This window comes from Pseudophryne corroboree, chromosome 3 (assembly GCF_028390025.1).
Source record: "Pseudophryne corroboree isolate aPseCor3 chromosome 3, aPseCor3.hap2, whole genome shotgun sequence".
NCBI lineage: Eukaryota > Metazoa > Chordata > Amphibia > Anura > Myobatrachidae > Pseudophryne > Pseudophryne corroboree.
Window position 1 is genome coordinate 467,109,689 of NC_086446.1, and position 19,855 is coordinate 467,129,543.

The 19,855-nt window shown below is 44.5% G+C and overlaps 2 protein-coding genes across 7 annotated transcripts in view; one reads left to right on the forward strand and one right to left on the reverse strand.

Annotated features, from left to right (window-relative positions):
- ARSG (arylsulfatase G) overlaps positions 1 to 19,855 on the reverse strand; it is a 223,985-nt gene that overhangs the window by 199,830 nt on the left and 4,300 nt on the right. The gene's annotated exons all lie outside the window — the stretch shown is intronic.
- On the forward strand, positions 119 to 18,795 carry SLC16A6 (solute carrier family 16 member 6). Of its 5 annotated transcripts, none has more exons than XM_063960739.1 (6): positions 119 to 136; positions 10,613 to 10,848; positions 11,567 to 11,710; positions 12,048 to 12,176; positions 14,822 to 15,637; positions 17,930 to 18,795. In XM_063960739.1, exons 2-6 carry the CDS (start codon positions 10,620 to 10,622, stop codon positions 18,181 to 18,183), a joined length of 1,572 nt encoding a protein of 523 aa, XP_063816809.1. In that variant the 5' UTR covers positions 119 to 136; positions 10,613 to 10,619; the 3' UTR covers positions 18,184 to 18,795. The 5 variants fall into 5 exon arrangements, with proteins under 5 accessions (XP_063816809.1, XP_063816808.1, XP_063816804.1 ...); XM_063960738.1 differs by lacking the exon at positions 119 to 136 and adding an exon at positions 453 to 583; XM_063960734.1 differs by lacking the exon at positions 119 to 136 and adding an exon at positions 1,278 to 1,457.

Genomic DNA, 19,855 nt, shown 5'->3' on the forward strand with positions numbered 1-19,855 from the left:
TGCACGAAACGTCAGAAAACGAGGGACTGGTTTGTGCAGCTGAATCAATAATGAAAACATAGTTAAAGTTCCAGGAAATAAACACTGGTGTCAGACTCTCAGCAGATTCATGGAAACTGGTGGAATGACTGGGATGGTAAGCCCTTCCATGAAATAGGCAGCAGTGGAGATAATGCGTCACAGTAATGCACAGGGGGAGATGTATACTGAGTATGTACCCCTGGTAAGGCTGCAGTCACATTACCACAGCACAACGGTGTACTGCCCCCTTATTACAGATACCGGCTCTGTGCCTGGTGAATGATGATGCAGTGGAGGCGGCTGGAGGTGACTGGGGGGAAGCTGTCTCCGGTGTCTTATCACTCGCAGCCTCCTCCTCCCATAACTGGCAGAAACCTGTTTTACCCGGACTGTGTGCAGCGCGCCAGGGCGCGGCCCCGCAATACCCGCTCCCGGGGGCGTGCTTTTAACCCTTGCCTCATCGCGTCTACTCGTAGTAGGGGTTAATGACAATGGCGTCCGGAGTACCGTGAATAAAGCTATACGATGCCTCCTTATAATAAAAGAATACAGAGAATAACAGGTGCCATTAGTCTGTAGTGCAATGTGTAACACATCATGGTACGGCATCGCTGTGCTCTCGTTGTGTATGGATAGAATACTCTGCAAGCCAGTGTGCTGATCACCGTGCCCGGCTCCATCCATGGAGATTACGGCGGAAACATCAGACTCGCAGGCGCTGACAGCCTTGCGGTATGATCAGATCTGCATCGTTCCCAGGTAGCAGAATCCTTGGGGACAAGGTACAATCATTTACCTCCAGGAGACTGGGTGCACCTTGCCCACACTGATGATAATGGATGTGTGCGGTCGTCACCATATTATATATTGCAGCGCACCCAACTATTAGCCCGATCTCCTGCATCAAGGTACGGCTGCACTTCCGCCGAGTACCAGCAGGTGTCGGCTCACCTCACATGCCCTGTATAATGACGCCACAGCGCCCAGCTAGTACCAAGAGCTTGCAATCTAGCGCTGGAGAGCTCAGGCTATAAGGAAACCAAATTCATTAACATATCCCTATAGTTATTCTACCACTGCTATGGTGCTCATACCATGTGCACACTCTACCTAAGGGATCACCATGCAACATGACCGAACATCTCTGGCCAGGCGGCACTCCTAATGTGCCTCGCAGCACTGCAGGGGTTAATGGCAGTACAGATGAGTAACTCACCAACATCCGGCCACTGCAGGGTTAAATGGCAGGGAAGCGCGGCCCCGTCACACTCATGCACGCTCCCGACCAGACCGGCTAAAGCCGGTATATATGTATATAAAGTCAGAGTGTGTTGGCTGTTGATCGGAGAGCTGACATGTGGCCCATGAGAAACAGAACCATGCTGCCAGGCTGATCAGCAGCAGCACCACTACCACCACCCCGGGGGGCACAGTGAGTATGTATGCCCCGGAGGAGCGGGCTCTCTACTTATATAGACACATGCCACATACTAAGGGGATCTCTGTGCACTTGTGCTTTGCACCTTACATTACTGGACATATCTAGCACATTACTGTAAGGACTGGAACAAATCCTTTATTTCTTTATCTTATACAACGCGGGAGATTCGAAAAGCAAAATGCGCTGTTTGCATCTTTCTCCTGCTATCTGTGCTATCTGCAATACAGGGGAGATCTGCTGCAGCGCCGGTCAGGGGCCCCTGGTATGGGAGCCAACTGCTCTGCTTGGTGGGGACAGGAGCTGCTAGCTAACAAGGTATTTGTATAGAGCACGGCATTTGTGTTTCAGGTTTTTTATATATATATATATATATATATATATATATTTATTACACACACACACGGAATGGCACTCTGGGTCTTAAAGTATCAAATGTATATTTGTAAAAAGAAACCAACACACATGCTAATCCCAACATGTTGGCATTCTCAGACCCAGTGGCTTCAGGGATGATGGTACTTCTAGTATACCGGGCAAATGTAGGCTTTTCTTACTTTTCCGTTTTCTCCGAGAACAGAAATTGGCTTACTTTGTAGAATTTTTTTGTCTATTTCTTAAAACTATTTTTTCCTCAGGGTGTTGTCCTGTCCTTCACTTTTGTATTTAAACCTTCGTGGACTGGTTACCAGGGCAATGACTGCTTTCTTTTAATCTACTGCTGGGCAATACTTTTCTCCTTGTCTAGAGCTACACGCACAGACACTGCACTCACATATAACTGCAAATAGATTTGTCCAGTGCCCTCACATAAAACTTCTGGTATATATCTCCTGTTGGTCGTGTCTATTGGCAGTGTGCCGCATCTTCTGTATTGTGATTAATATTGTCTGTGAAAGGGTGAACAGAGCTATAAATCCATATAGGTTCACATCTATATATTGCAGTGTTCTGGCAAAGGAAAGACAAGAGATGATGTAACAGGGAGTTTACGCAACACTTTTGCCTTTCCTGGAAGAGAATGCAACCTTTATCTGTTGTGCAGTGCTGGTGTCATACCTCAACTCTTCCCCAACCAAAACACACATATCTCCTTGTCCTATAGGAGACTCCAGGCAATAATATTGAAAACAAATATCATATTGGTTAAGATTGTCACTTATACTGAATCAGGCCCAAGAACTGGCTTTTGGACAGTTCCGCACTAGGTAAATGTTGATTCAGTTGGATTGTTTCAGTGATTCTGTTCATATACCCATTTGGATGGACACAATGGACTGATACAGTAGTTCTGCTGACCGGGATCCGGTCTGAAGATCGACAGTGTCTAGGTCGACCACTATAGATCGACAGTCACTAGGTCGACATGGATGGAAGGTCGACAGGGTTTCTAGGTCGACATGTGCTAGGTCGACAGGTCTAAAGGTCGACATGAGTTTTTCACATTTTTTTTTCTTTTTTCGAATTTTTTCATACTTAACGATCCACGTGGACTACGATTGGAACGGTAAAGTGTGCCGAGCGAAGCGGTAGCGGAGCGAAGGCACCGTGCCCGAAGCATGGCGAACGAAGCGAGCCATACGAGGGGACGCGGTGCACTAATTTGGGATCCCGGTCACTCTACGAAGAAAACGACACCAAAAAAAAACCTCATGTCGACCTTTAGACCTGTCGACCTAGCACATGTCGACCTAGAAACCCTGTCGACCTTCCATCCATGTCGACCTAGTGACTGTCGACCAATAGTGGTCGACCTAAACATTGTCGATTTGATGAACCACACCCCTGCTGACCACCCTGATAATGTACAGCCTAAATGGTGCAGCTTGGCTGATGACCAAGTACAGTCAGGGACGGTCTTTTCTTCCACATCTATTTTACATCTGGCCAGTTCTGATCAGGAGCTGATTGGGGTTTTTCAGGACAACAGACACGGATAAGCTATCTGAATCATAGCCTACCTCCGTGAGGGAATTGTGTGTTTTGCTAGAACTCTTCATGTGTGTGGTACATGGAGTGTCGGAATGTTTTACTGCTGGCCCAATAGTATTACACTTTTTCTAGGTCTCCATGGCTTTATGCATGCCCTGTCTCCATGAAAAGCCAAGATCTCCTTAATTCTGATTTAGGGGTATATTCAATTAGGGTCTGATCCATTCCGACATCCCCTATTCAATACCATCTCAATTCGACTTTTAAAAAGTCGATTTGAGATGAGGGACCCAGAGGAGGAGAGGGGGGGAGCCGCGTGGGAGACCAGCGGGGGGAGCCGCGGGTAGACGGGGGGCAGCGCTACAGTAGAGCTGCAGGAGGATGTCACACAGCCGCCCGACCTCACGGCAGTGTCCACACAGCTCCAGCAAGCGTGACCTCACTTGCTGGAGCCGGGTGGACGCTGCCGTGAGCGGCGCGGCTGTGAGACAGCCTGCTGCTCCCCTGTATGCCCGCGCCTGTCCCGCGTCTCCCTGCGGCTCTCCTCCTCTGGGTCCAACATCTCAGTCCGATATTTTTTTATGTCTGACTGAGATGGTCGGAAACGGGGCCAAATCCTGTCGAATTTGGCCGTTTCACTCAAAAGTAAGTGAATCGGCAGCTATACCGCCGATTCACATACTCTTCGACAAGTCGAATTCCCAGACTTGTCAACAACAAAAAAACAACACAGCTGGCTTGAATAGGTTGAATCACTATTAGACCTTAAAGTCAAAAACTGCCGTCTTTTCGACAGATGGCAGTTTTCGACCCTAATTGAATATACCCCTTAGTCACTTATCTTTTTTTCTCTACCTCTGCTGGATACGAGTAAGGAGCAATGCAGCAGTATGCAAAGGTGCCGGATCTGGGAAAGTCCAAGGTAGCCAGTGTGCCTGTGGTTATAGCTGAGGAGAAGTGTTCCAGTGATTCACAAGTGTAGTAATAGCTGACTCCATATAAAATGCTGCAGAGTGCCCAGATCAGAGGAAAGCACAAGCTTTCTCCTTGCGCACTGCAGAAATTCCCAGCTTGCACGTTACAGGCAAACTGATCAGATAACATGACCCTCCGATGAGGATACTGCACATCTCTAGTTGTATAAAACTGAAGATTTAACTGCAGCCACTCACCACCACTATACAAACCCAATTTAATTTAAAACTACTGCCAGAACTTTGACTATTTTAATGCTATGCTGCCTTTCATTTTCATGTAACACTATTGTCTCACCAGCTGGGAGAGGGAAACCAGCAACTAGCCACAAGCCAGTCACTTAGTGGTACTTATATAACTGCACACAACAAAAGGTCGGCAGGCAATGGTCCGATCTTCCTGTGTTTATATACACCGTAGGTAGTTTATATAAAAGCAACAAACTGGCACTCAAAATATACCCTTACCCTAGGTGTGATCTCAGCAAGATAATGGTGTTACTAGCTCCATTTTTGTTTGTCACAAGTGATACATATTTCCTACAGCGATCACACTGGGTCTTACAGACTAATATCGGAATACAGTACATACGAAATACCGATGGCCGCTGCCGGCACAGTAGCTCGCCACAGGTTATATTCTCCCTCTATGGGTGTCGTGGACACCAAAGGAGGGAGAAAGCCTGTGGCGCCGGGATTCTGGCGACTGATTGCACCGCCTGTCGGGATTCCGGCATTGGCATTGTGACCGCCGGGATCCCGACAGGTGGTCTCGTGATCGCCTCCCCTTATATCACCTTTTTTAATCCCCAAGTTACAGAACGTGCAAGGCATTGAAATTGCCTAAGCTCCTTGGTTTACAGGTATGGTGCGCTGCTGAGATCCATTGCCGAAAACAATCAGTCACATGATACTATCAAAACATGATCTTACAGAGTTTCTTTATCATAAAGTACAATTTATTTATAATAAACAAGGCATGGAAATACGTTTGATGTAGTTTCCATTGTTGGCAACATAAACATTTCTGTAAGACCCAGGTTCCAAATTTGGGACAGACTTCTGCACTAGTAGCACCGGATCTAGGGATTCATTTTAGAGTAATGAAGTAGGTAAAAGGTTGTGATTGAGATGTAAGAAGAGCGGTAAGTGCCAAATGCGCTATTTGACACTTGTAACCTTTCGCACCAAAATCCCAGGTCACTGAACACTGGTAACAAGTCATGTCACAGTGGCTTGAGACCCGTTCGCACCACAGATTGATCCCGAGGTATTGCCGGGGCTTCTCCTCTGCCGGTGTTTGGAGATAACCTCTCCAAGCGCTGGTGATCCGGCCCTCCGTAGGGAGTTGATGGGACCTGGGTCGCCCTTTCACACTGCCTCTTAACCCAGGTCCTTCCCGGACTGACCCTGCTCGCTAACTGGGTTGGATTCCTGGGTCCCTGGACCAGGGTTATTTTTTGGGGACCCTTTCACACCAAGCCGCAAACCAGGTTAACCCAGCAATAACATAGACCCCTCCCCCCGAGCCCCTTTCACACTGGTGTCCCCAGCCCGGCATATTGAGGTGACACTCTGAGGTCGGATGATATCCAAGTGCCACCCGTCCATACAGTATGAAAGGGAAAACTGGTTGCATCGCCCCGGCAACCCGTTCACACCACACAGCGACCCAGGTTGAAGCCATATTCAACATTGGTCGCCACCAGGGTTGAAATACCGGGTCTCTCAGACCGCACAGAAACCCGGGTTACGAGCTGGCAGTCTGAAAGGGGTATGATTTACTGTGGGTGTCCTGGAGGAGGGACTCTTCTCTCCCCTCCTCTCTATTAATCGGGAGTATTAACCTGAGTGATCGCAAAAGTGTGTACCCAACTTTAGCTCATTTCCACCTTTTCTTGCAGAAAGGGCTATTACACAGCAGTAATGGAGGCAGTATTATATATGTAATCTATTGCTATATTACATAGATGCACCATCTTGTCAGCTCGATGTTCTTGTTCGATTCATGTCCCAGATATGAATAAGTAAATGCAGACCTTGCAAACAGTGAAGGACACCTACTGACTTCTCCTGGATTTGCAAGCTCAGGCTCAGTAAAATTAGAACACAAAATGGAAGGCAGGGAGAAAGCTACAGTGCCTAGATCTCTAGGCGTTTACATCTTAGTGCTTTGTTTACTAGGGCAACTAATCGATAGCTCTCAATGACTACACCACTTTGCTGCACTTTTTTTTTTATTTTTTAAAGCAATCTCCTAACATCCGTCAGATCATAAACTATGTGGAACCAAGAGACATGGTAACCAAGCCGTAGGTTGCTGCATACATTACAGAGGAGTTGTGTCCCTGAGAGCCATAGCTACTGGAGTGTGCTATTACAGATGGTAGTGGCAGCAGTGTGAACACACTTCTAAAAATAGATATTTAGTGTCAATAAGGTCTCACTGTTATGCACCAATTGCGTCAGTACTAGACTAATACCCCTTTCAGACTGCAACTGGAAGGGAACTGTATGTATGCTATGTACAAAGATTTCAGCTTAAAGAATGTAAAATATTCATACGTATGAGCCCTACATGTGACACCCTAACCTCCTGAACATACCATATTACACTGTTCCGTGTCTTACTTCATTACATGCACAGGGATTAGCATTTTATTAATATTCAGTGCTGACACCTGTGTCTTGGTATAGTTTTCTGGGATCCATGTGTGTGCGCCCTGTTGTTGGTTCCCCTTTCTACATTACTACCTCCTGCCTTTTACATCATTTACCACCTTCCTAGTTTTTTTTGAACGATGTGGATGATAACGACACATCGTAACGATAATCGTCCAGTGTGTACACGCAATATAGTTAACGAAACGCGCTCGTTAACGATATCGCCTATCGTCCGAACATGCAGGTCAATCCAACAATCTCGTCAGAAATTCCATGTTCGGGGTTGTGGCAGGATAATGTCACTAAACGATATTGTTAGCGATGACGTCGCTGAACAATATTGTTAATGATATCGTTAGCTAATGGAGCATATCTTCTAGTGTGTACCGGCTTATGTCCTGGTTGTTTCTTACTGGCTGACTGATGTAATCCTCTGCCAATATAAAGTGGCCCATGGGTATATCTGTAGTGTGTGCAAGGGGTGTCATTGCTATGGAGGCCAGAGGCTTAGGGGGCTCTCGGCCAAAGCTATAAAGATACATACCAGTCTTCCAGATTTGCCTGCTGATCAACTGGTTCTGATCCAATCACCAGACTGAATTGTGTGACTTTATATTTTCAGTGAGAGGAGTGTGTAGGGGATGTTATAATGGTAAGGGGGCACTGTAATGTGGCATAAATTGAACTGAAGGGCACTGTAACGTGTCAATCTGATCTGCTCATTGTAATGTGGAGGGCATAATAATGTTACATAATAAGAACTGGGGCACTTTAATGTGGCATAATTTGAACTGGAGAGCATTGAGGCCCAAATGTATTCAGCCTTAAAAAGTGATAAAGTGGAGACTGATAAACAGTGATAAAGCACCACCCAACCAGCTCATAACTGATTGGCTGGTTATTTATCGCACTTTATCCGTCTCCACTATATCACTTTTTAAGGCTTAATACATTTTGTCATATGTTATAATGTGTAAAGTTCTGGCCCCTGATGTGACCTATAAAATGTATACCATATCTCCACTCTAAAATGTTACCACCATTTCCAGAAGCAATGCATGGCTGTAGTTTAAATAAGCATTGCCACTTAGGTATTTTTCCTAAGGTGGACCCCCAACCCTGGTTTTTTGAAGGGGCAGTGAGAGAAAGTTGCCCACAAGGCTCCAACTAAGAGGTAGGGGACATCTGTTGAGGATTTAGAAAATAAAAAAGGACATGCTTAATTTAGAAGACATAGTGTGTGCCTGAATACTACTTCTAATTCTAACAGTAAAACGGTGGTACTGCTCACACAAAAAAGTATAGCATAGACACACATCTCTTTCAAATCAAGCTACATATTAGGACATAGTGGGTCACTCTGACCCGTTCGCTCGCTGCTGTTTATCGCAGCCGAGCGAATGGGTCTCTACTGCGCCGGCGCATGGCAGAAGGCCGTGGCAGGGCTGCGATCGCCTCTGCCTGATTGACAGGCAGAGGCGGTCGCTGGGCGGGAGGGGGCGAAATGGTGGCGTTTGGCCGCCGTTTTGTAGGCGTGGTCCAGCCAACGCAGGCGTGGCCAGACCGAACGGGGGGCGGGCCGCAGCGGCTGCATGACGTCACATGCAGCCGCTGGGAAGCGAGGAGCAGCTCCCGGCCAGCACGCTAAAGCTGCACTGGTCGGGAGCTACTCTTGAAGTGCAAAGGCATCCCCCCGCATGTCAGTGTAAATGATCGTAGCTGTGCTAAATTTAGCACAGCTACGATCAACTCGGAATGACCCCCATAATTAACAATCAAGTCCTAAAATTAAAAATAAATAAATAAATCTCCTGTGACAAAACATATAACAAACGTTGCATTGTTATCTTTCTATGGCCCTCTCTCAGAGTTGATCGCACGTAGCCACTTTTTGCTGCTCGTGCGATCAACTAGACGCCGCCTATGGAGGAGTGTATTTTAGCATAGCAGGGCTGCGATCGCTTGTGCAGCCCTGCTATGCTAAAAAAGTTTTGTGCAGAAGTAGACTAGCCCTGCAGTTACTTACCCTGTGCGATGGATCCAACGATGAAGGTCTTGGATTTGACGTCAGACATCCGCCGTCCAAATACCTGGACATGCCTGCGTTTGGATCTCCACGCCCGGAAAACGGTGAGTAGACGCCCCAGAACGCCTCCCCGCTGTCAATCTTCTTGTGATCACTTTATTCTGGCCGCTGGTCAGCGAGTAACGACGCACGGACGCAATGCGGCCGCCGCACATGCACAGTTCCGACCCGTTCGCACCACAGCGATGAACGGGTCGGAATGTGCAGACGTGGACAAAATGATATAGATAAAAATGATGGGACCCTTAACCTAATATATTTTGTTATACAACCTTTAGAGGAAATTGCTGTAATCAAGGTTTGGGCCACAAGAGATGTACACTGATCACACAGCAGCTACTTTTTTAGATGAGACTGCTATGCGAAAATATGCGACTGTTACAGGAGGTGTCTTGTGTAAAGATGCTTCCTGCGTGCTTTTGTGATCCGCTGTTGCATCCGAAGATGCAGAATTAGATCACTGCTCGACTTTCCGACATCTGAGTAACCTCAGTAAATTCACACTGAAGACAGCGAAGCTGCATTCAAGGACGCAGCCACTGGCTTCAGCATGGCCAGAAAATGGGGCTGACACACCCCTAAACGTTGCAGCATATCAATCATGCTTCAGCTTTGGGGGCACTGCGACCATTGTCGCGGACAAATCTGTACATGTGCAGTGCAGATCGGAGTTGTACATAAACCACTGGATTTGTATACATCTCTGAATTAGGTCCTATATCTGTAGCTCTCAATGAGACTTCTGTACAGGTCATTTGGGCCACTTTTCCACAGCAAACTGCTCCAGCGGTCTCAGGTTTATCTTCTCCAGAATGCATGTTTTAGCTCTTTCCATAGATGGTCTATCAGATCAGGACTCGTAGAAGGCCACTTCAGAATATTCCAATGTTTTGTTCTTATCCATTCTATGGTGATTTTAGGGGTGTATTCTTGGGTCATTATCCTTCTGGAGGATCCATAACCTAAGGCAGAGCTCTCTGACAATGGGCAGTATGTTTTGCTCCAGAATACCTTACTAAACTTGTGATTATTTATTGTGCTCTGCACAGGTTCAAGACACCCCATGCCAGACACTGCAGGGTAACCCCAAATCATAACAAAGCCCCTCCCAGTGGGTATGGTTTTCTTTTTCTTTAAAAGCTTCATTTTTTTCCCATCTGTGAACATAGAGCAGATGTGACACTGCATGGTGCGATCAGACACACATGTACCTTGACGTCCAGCTATTTTTACTTACCTCTTTTTATACCATTCGCACTAGCCTACTGTTTAATCTTTATCTTATCTGTATTATCAGGAGGAATGGAACTGATCCTTAAAGAAATCACCATGTACATATGTTTGTATGGTATTATATGAATTCTGTTTGTGTGGCTGGGCATAGGAAGTTGTCATTTAAGGAAGCCCAGAGAGGCTGTATTCTTAATTTGCTAATAGTATTTGTAGAGGATGCTGGATTACATCTAATTCAATGTACTATTTTATTTACTATCCTAGGCAAAAGATGACGCTAGATATGGAGAAGTGCACTGGTGCCAATGTCTATACCAAAGTGCCTGACGGAGGCTGGGGATGGGTGGTGGCAGTGGCATTTTTCTTCGTGGAAGTATTCACGTATGGGGTCATCAAGTCTTTTGGAGTCTTCTTCAAAGATCTTATGGTTTACTTTGACGAGAGTAACAGCAGGATATCATGGATTATATCTATCTGTCTTTTTGTTCTTACATTCACAGGTAAGTCCTGCCGGCCACTGGCCCCCCATCATTTTCTCTGTTAGAGCAGGTGCTCAGAGCGAGTGAGAAAATAAGGATGACTTAGACAGGTTATATAGGTTTCATTATTTCAGCAATTCAAGAAAAATCTGATGCTTACAAGTTTAACCTTCCTGTAACGCAAGATGTCTCACATTCAGCATATCAGGAGTATACCGGTTTATATTAACTAAATGCTAGGCTAACTTTGTTGGTCTGTAGATATATTCTCTTACCAGAGATCATTGGCACTACTGCATTATTACCACAGAGGGTGCTGCTCTACTGCAATCTCTGGCTGACCTTTAAATAATCGGTCATTCCTCTTGACAAAGAAGCTGAGAATTGGGGATCTGTCCATACACTGTTCCACTTGAAATTAAATGCACTAAATAGAACAGATCCTTTTGTCTAAATCATACTTTACGTCAAATACACAGCAAAAAGCAATGTATGAAAAATAGGCTGTTTTTTTTTTGGACATCTCACCCAAAGTGATAGCTAATGCCAATGGCAGAATATGCCTAGCGAAGGAAAGCTGCTCTCTATTATAGAATGGTGAGTGGATCATAGAGCTGAAGATTCACATTTCAGAACGAATGTCATAAGAGTATTTCCAGTTTTGCTTTTATTCATGTTCAGATGCAATAAGTTGGGCCCAGACGACTCATTCATTTTATGTCTTCCCTATTTATCTCAGCTCCCCTCTCTACGGTTCTGAGTAACCGATTTGGGCACAGGCCGGTGGTTATGCTTGGGGGTTTCCTTATCAGCCTGGGAATGATCATGGCTTCCTTTGCACGCAATATTGTGGAGATGTATGTCACTATTGGTGTGGTGTCTGGTAAGTATCATAGTAGTGATGGCTTATCTCTGGATTACAGTATATTCAGTGAGGCAGGGAACATTGGAGGGACAAGATTCTACCACAGATTAAACAAAACAAATTACATAGATCAAAGCTCTATGTAAAAAATGTTTGTAATATTACAGATATTACATATCAAAGTTCAGGTTTTTCCAGCAGATTAACAGTAATTTAAAATTCTAAAAATGAGCTGCTGGATTTTCCAGATGCTTGAGGTATGCCATAGTGAAAGGGTAATTGATTTTTCACTGTATGATATGGGGTTTTCAGATGCTTGAAGTATGTGGTAATGAAATGCTTTACATTGTTTCAGGTCTTGGATACTGTCTCAGCTTCCTTCCCACCGTCACCATCTTGTCACAGTACTTTGACAAGCGCCGCTCACTGGTCACTGCTGTCGCTTCTACTGGAGAATGTTTCGCTGTTTTTGCCTTTGCCCCAGGTACAGTGCCAACATGTTTATCTGATCATAGAGGGGAGAGGGTACAGAGAATCTTATTTTTAGTGTGTGTGTCCAGCTTTACAATAGAGCAAGCTCCATATTCTGTGTACATGTACAGCTGACAAAATGGTTCCTCTGAACAACAGGTCTATGACCTTTTTACGATATTCAGATTGGAGTTGCATATCCTTAGTATACAATACGTAATCACAGTGAATGATGGCCTGAATGTTACAAGAAGCAATTGTTTAGAGGTCACTGTAAAAATGTGCACATTTATAACACATTCTCTGGAGATTAGTGTCTCTTAATATTTGGTGCATCTTAATAAATTGTACGGGATCCGTTCGGGATCCTGGCAGTCTGTATACGGACACTGCTCGGAATACCGACATGTACTGAAATGGCAGTGCCGTGATCTTAAAAAAATCCAAGAATGCCGATCAACCTCTGCCGGAGTACTCAATGGTTAGCCATGGGTTGTGTGGAAGGTTAGGTTTAGGCTCTGGGGGGATTGTTAGGGTTAGGCACCCACGGAGAGGGTTAGGTTTAGACACCACCGGGAATGGTTAGGGTTAGGCTGCGGGAGGGATGGTAAACATACTTACCTGACCCCTGTCGGGATTCTCTGCATCGGGATGCCGGTGTCTGTCATATGACCGCCGGCATATCGCATGTATTCCAATTGTACAACTGGAGCTCAAAAATTGGTCTACAACGCTTCCGCTGGTTTCAGAGTGTGCTTTGTACAGTTTCATATACTTAACATTTGTTATGTATGTGACAAGCAGATTAGTATATAACAAAGTGGATATATTATGAATATATGGGACTCTGAAAACTCCTAACAAGAGTTTTTCTGTGTAATAAGATATATGCTACAACATTACAACTGTATTAGTGATAGTTTCAAAGTTGTAGATGAAGACTATAATACCCTTTTCTAATCAAAAGCCCGGGTCACTGAACACACCACAGGCTGGACCTGGGTTACTGCTGGGGCTTCTCCTCTGCTGACGCTCGAGTTGGATTCCCCAGTCAATAGACCAGGGTTATTTTAGGGGGAACCTTTCACAGTGAGCCGCGGTCCAGGTTAACCTGTCAATAAGATGTGACTTTTTTCCATGCAGTCATTAAGTACAACTGTATATAAAAGAGTTTGTCCTCACCCAATCACATTTTTAATGGAAAGTTTACATAATGTCTGCAATGTACATATTTAATTGCCGTTTTCCTTTCTTTGTTATTTGCTGATGTTCATCGTTTTAACAAAAAATAAAATCCATAGTATCATGTGCAAAAGTTTGGGCATCCTTCCAGATGATTCAATATTCCTTTCTAAAACCTGAAAATGTGAATCAATCTTAAAGCTCTAGTCAACCTTGAAATGGCCTTCTTAAGGTTTAATTTAAGTAGTCTGACCTCTTAGCGTCATGGGCTTTATAATGCAGCCGATTTAGGACTTCAGAATAAAGATAACTGGCCACAAACACAAAATACATTTGGCGAAAACTTGAGGAAAGGAGGCATATGCTGAAAAGAAGTTGATTACTTCAGCAAGACAACTATTCAAAGCCTACCACAAAATAAACATGACGTACATACAGGAATGAAAGATTAACGTTTTGGAATGGTCACCAATGTCCTAAGATATGAATGTTACTGAAAATTAGTGTGTAATACATGCAAGTCTACCTAAGGCTATTTCTGCCTCTGCAAGGAAGAAACATTTGGAAGCTTTGATTCATGCCAATGACACTGACTGACAGGGTGCCCACACTTCTGTACATGCTGCATTAATTGATTCTCTCTCCCCCAATCTTTTAAAATCGGCAAATAAAGAGTAAATTGCTTATATTAAAACTACCTGCCTATTACTGTGCCCTTGTGACACCAAAACAGCGCTGTCCCATCGAGGCATGTACTCCATAAGACCTGTAGGTGTTCTGCGGTATCTTGTCTCTATGTCGACCACTATTGGTCGAAATGCATTAGGTCGACAGGGTTTCTAGGTCGACATGAGTTTTTCACATCCACGTGGACTACAGTTGGGAATGGTAACCTGTGCCGAGCGCAAGCAAGGGAACATTATGCACTAATTGGGGGTTCCGGTCACTCTACGAAGAAAATGACACACAAAAAAATGAAAGAAACTCATGTCGACCATACGCTTGTGCCAACCTATTTTGGGTGTCAAAATAGTTACTATCGACCAGTAGTTGTCAACCCTGTGAACCACACCCTTCCTGTGGTATCTGGCATCAAGAGGTTAGCAGTAGATCTTTAAAGTCCTATAAGTTGTGCGGCGGGACCTCCATGGCTTGGGCTGTTTTTCCAACACATCCCACAGGTGCTCAATAGGACTGATATATGGTAAATTTGGAGGCCAAGTTAACATCTTCAACTTTGTCATGTTCCTCAAACCATTCCAGAACAATATTTTCAGAGTGGCAGGATGCATTATCCTACTGAAAGAGGCCAATGCCATCAGCAAAAATAGTTGACATGGCAACATGTGGCCAGCAGTATTGCCTCCTCACATATAGCTCACATGAGTTTGAATGTTTTATTATTATCTGGTGTATACAGCTATTACTAAACACGTGTCAAGCTAATATCATTAATATTTTATTTTCTTATCTCAGCCATCACTGCGTTAAATGACCAAGTTGGTTGGAGATATTGTCTACTGACAGTCGGGGCTCTTCAGCTGAATATTGTAGTATGTGGTGCCTTACTCAGGCCAATAGTCATCAAGCCCCAGGAAGAAGCCAAAGAACCTCCAAAGACAGAAAACCTGGAGATGACCTACATGCTTGAAAATGAGCAGACACTCACATCCTTAGACTCCATAGACTCTGGAGTCGAAGTATCTACCTCACCTAAGAATGGTCCAGTCAATGTGAAACTTGAAAAGTGCACAGAAGTAATAGACAAAAATGAGATGGACGAGAAGGTGGAAATAGACGAGAAAAAAACACCACCTCTTCTAGATTTTTCGGTATTAAAAAATTCCAGTTTTATATGCTATGCACTTTTTGGCCTCTTTGCCACACTGGGGTTCTTTGCCCCATCACTGTACATCATTCCCCTCAGTCTGAGCCTAGGTATAGACAAGGACTTGTCTGCATACATGCTGTCAGCTATGGCCATCGCAGAGGTCTTTGGAAGGATTGGTGCTGGTTGGATTCTCAACAAGAAGCCCATCCGCAAGATCTACATAGAACTTATCTTTGTCATCCTCTTGTGTCTAGCCATGATAGCTTTCCCCTTTGCTCACAACTTTTGGGGACTTGTGGTGTGTAGTGTCTTCTTTGGATGCATGTTGGGGACAGTTACCGGTACTCACATTCCAATGGTGGCAGAAGACGACCTTGTTGGAATCGAGAAAATGTCATCTGGGGTTGGAGTCTATATATTCATTCAGAGCATTGCAGGGTTGGCTGGACCACCACTTGGAGGTAAGAACATTTTTCTGTTTTATAGAGCTCTGAAATATTTGATTTAGAATCTCAATGGCTGTTACTTCAACTGTATGCACACATTTAGAGTTTGGAAGGAGAGGGGCACATCTTAGCCTAACAAAGTTGCAGTGAATATATCGCAGGCAGTATATGTGCACTTTTATATGTGTTATATTGCGCTATTACAGCAGTTTGAGCCATGGTTATGTGCTTACTGCAATCTGTGGTGACTATACCTGAAATACAGCAGACAAAACCACACTATCCTAATGGAATCTAGAACCTCGATCATCAGTAACCAATTATAATACTTCCTGTAAAGTGTATTGTTAAGCTGTGAGAAGCTGGAGGACATTTGGAAAATGCAAGGTTGGCAAAATGTTCCAAAAAGGACATGCTAACTACTATAATATGATGATCATTTAAGCTGTACAACGTATTGATTACACTACAGCCATTGTGCATTACCAGGTATCCACAAAAATGTGGTTTCTCAACTGACAAAATTGCAAGCTCTCAATGTTAGTCGTTACCAAATGTTGGGTGTATAGCAGAATTGTTGCAACATACAGTATAGGCATTTAGGGCGGTATCCTATTAGCAGCGGTACTTAGCCCCCGGTGATCCTATTAGCAGCGGGTATCATATTAGCTCCGATACCAGCATTAATCAGGGATTATGCTCTGAGTGCCTCAGGCATGATAAGGGGCCGCGATAACACATGGGAATGGAGACTTATCCCTGATCCCCTAAGTTTTAGTGCGATCACGGGTCCAATTTTGGCTGATCAAAACGGCCTATAATTAGATACCACAATAATGACCATCTGACATACATCGCGATATACGCCAATTTTGATCGGCTGAAGTAGCATTGGGGCTAATTTGATACCGCCCTTAATGTCAGTCTACTGATTAACCAAAACCAGCAAGACTGTTTTTGTTAAAAGGTAATGGAAAGCAAAGAAGAAAAAGGAAAGCTGAGGGGGTGTAATCCACATTGTAGGAGTAGATTTTGTCTATCTTTTCAGTTTTAGGCCAATGGCATGCTTTATGGTATGCTGTTCGGCTTCCTCCCTTCACCTGGGCCCCGTAGCAGTATCAGTTATGGTAGTTACACCCTTGGCCAATCTGGTGACCAGATATTCTGCAGAGATATATGAACACTAACTTTATTCAGTAATACACACTCTACCCAGTATCTTTGTTAATGTAGTCCCATTTTATTTTGGACAGGGATTGTCATGGTCTTAAAGGAAGTTGCTAGGAATATTATACCATTCAGAGGACTTCCCATAATAAATAAGAAAACTAAGACCTTTTTCCAAGATGGCAGCATGTGGTTTTCAAAACATCCGCCAATCAGGTCAAATTGCTAATTTAATGATACGCGGTAACAGGGCAGAGTGACTGAGATGACACTTGGGATCTCCACAACAGAGCTAAAACGCTCTTGTACTCAGATCCATTTACCCCAGATGCCATTATTTAAGTATTGCCAGATTTTTCTTTTATAGTTTTGTTCCACTGGCCAGATCAGACGGAGTCAAATGATGGCATCAGTTATTCCCACGTCTGCCATGTTGTGGACGCTTTTATGGGCTTTTCCTCTCTCGTTCTTTTCAATTATTGAAAAATAAAAAAATTGTTGCACAACATGCTGAAACTGGTTTCTGATGGAATTAAACATGTTTTAGGAAAAGTGCCCAAACAGCGTTAGTTTTAATTTAACATGGTAATTGCCTTTTGAATGCAGTCAAGGTTAATACAAATATGAAAACCTGAACGGTCATTTATGTACATGAAAGTGAGCTGCAAAAACAGATCAATACTAATTTACTACAGGTGCAAATTTGCTTTTTAGTAACATAGACCAGACATGTCCAAACTGCGGCCCTCCAGCTGTTGTGAAACTACATATCCCAGCATGCCCTGACACAGTTTTGCTGTCAGAGAATGCTAAAGCTGTGTCAGGGCATGCTGGGATGTATAGTTTCTCAACAGCTGGAGGGCCGCAGTTTGGACATGCCTAACATAGACCAACTGATCACATATCAGTGGTTAATAGCATCAGTAAAAAAAAAAAAGGGTTCAAATTTTTGTTCTTTTGTGCAAAGAAAATAAATAAAAAGATACCGTAGTGTTACAAAGACAACAGTTTAATATTTAAGTGTCAAAACAGCTTTGAACCTTTCAGCAAAATGAAGGAAAGCGCTCCCACACATACAGTAGCATGTTCCTGTGCATTCAGACAAGGGGCGCATAACAATGCTCTTTACTTCTCTTGCAGGAGTGCTGGTAGACTGGACTCAGAACTACGGCTCTGCATTCTACTCGTGTGCTGTTGGGATGGCTCTGGGGGCGATATTTCTGGCCTTGGTGAGGCCGTGCAAGACAAGACCTTGCTGGAGAAAGAAAACCAATCTATGCCACGAAACACCAGAAATGCCAGTCGATTTTCTGGAGATGGACATGGGCAGAGGCGAGGGACTAAGCAAAAGCTACCAAAGCCTCAATGGGTCACCGTGCCATGCAATGCCATAAATATCCCTCCCCCTCAAAATGCAGACTAGCGCATCTATTATACAGAAAACAGGATCGTCAAATAACACAAAAAGGGAATGTAAAACTTGCAATGTGAATTGTGCTTCTGGACCTGAAGGAGAAGAGGGGGGAAGAAGTCCATTCCACTTACATTCAAACAAGGGTATTATTCTCAAAGACTGCATGCAGGGTAGTTGTCTTTCACGTTTTCCTCTGCACTCTGTCCTTTATCAGCTGAGTACACAATATCTCGCACTACAAAACCACAACACCTACAAAGTAACAAATGCAACATTGTACAGCCAAGATATTGCTGCAACTGTCTCTAATCACTGAATTGATTGCCTACTTTGTTTTGTTGTTTAATGCAAACCAAATATTTATTCTATTATTTTAGAAGATGCTGCTGTCAACTGGTTAGGGTATTGCTAGACAGAAAAATCATTTAAGCAGGGTTATATATTTCTGTAGGAACATTGAAAGCAATTCCTATAGTGCCTCAGGACTTTTTTCTATTAGTATTTAAATACAAACCCAGTTACAAGGGCGAATGAATGTCGTTCTGACAAAATGTGTCTTAGAATAAAAACAATTTTCTGATACACAAAGAAAGTCTGTGTAGGATTTAAATGCAAAGCCTGTCCGAATCTCAGTTTTCTTCAAATATACCTTCTGAAGTGAGATTTTACAATAATTTTGGCCCTTAACAGTCTTCACGCTAGGTCGTTTAGCATGGCAACTTGTCCTGCCCAAGTTTTAAAGGCAAAATGCGCCCTTCCCCTTTAGCGGCGCCGTCGCTGCATGAATAGATGCTGTGCGCATGCACATTGCATCTATTCCTATTAAAGGGAACGCTTGGGGGAAGCCCAGCACCTCTATAGGGGTGTGGTATGGAAGGTAGATAGTAACTAGGTTGGACAGTGTCTAGGTCGACCACTATTGGTCGACATGGTCTAGGTCAAAAGGACGACATGAGGGTTTTTTTGTGTCATTTTCTTCGTAGAGTGACCGGGAACCCCAATTAGTGCACCGTGTCCCCTCGCATGGCGAGCGGACAAGGTGCCTCGCTTCACTTGGCACAGATTACCGTTCCCAGTTGTAGTCCATGTGGATCGCTAAGTATGAAAAGGTAAAAATAATAATAATAATAATAATAATAAGTGAAAAACTCATGCCGACCTTTTGACCTGTCGACCTAGAACAGGTCGACCTAGAGGGGTTCACTACGATATGCCGGCGGTCGGGCTCCCGGCGACCAGCATACCGGCGCCGGGAGCCCGACCGCCGGCTTACCGACAGTGTGGCGAGCGCAAATGAGCCCCTTGCGGGCTCGCTGCGCTCGCCGCGCTGCGGGCACGGTGGCGCGCCACACTATTTAATTCTCCCTCCAGGGGGGGTCGTGGACCCCCATGAGGGAGAATAAGTGTCGGTATGCCGGCTGTCGGGATCCCGGCGCCGGTATACTGTGCGCCGGGATCCTGTCAGTCGGCATACAGAAGACCACCCGACCTAGAGACCCTGTCGACCAATAGTGGTCGGCCTAATTACTGTCGACCTAGAGACCGGATCCCCCTCTGTAGGTACCGGGTATGCCTCCATCAATGACTCCACAGCTGGTGCACATTAATGCCGTCAAGGGGACTGGACCGCCTCCAACAGAGACGCCGGCTGG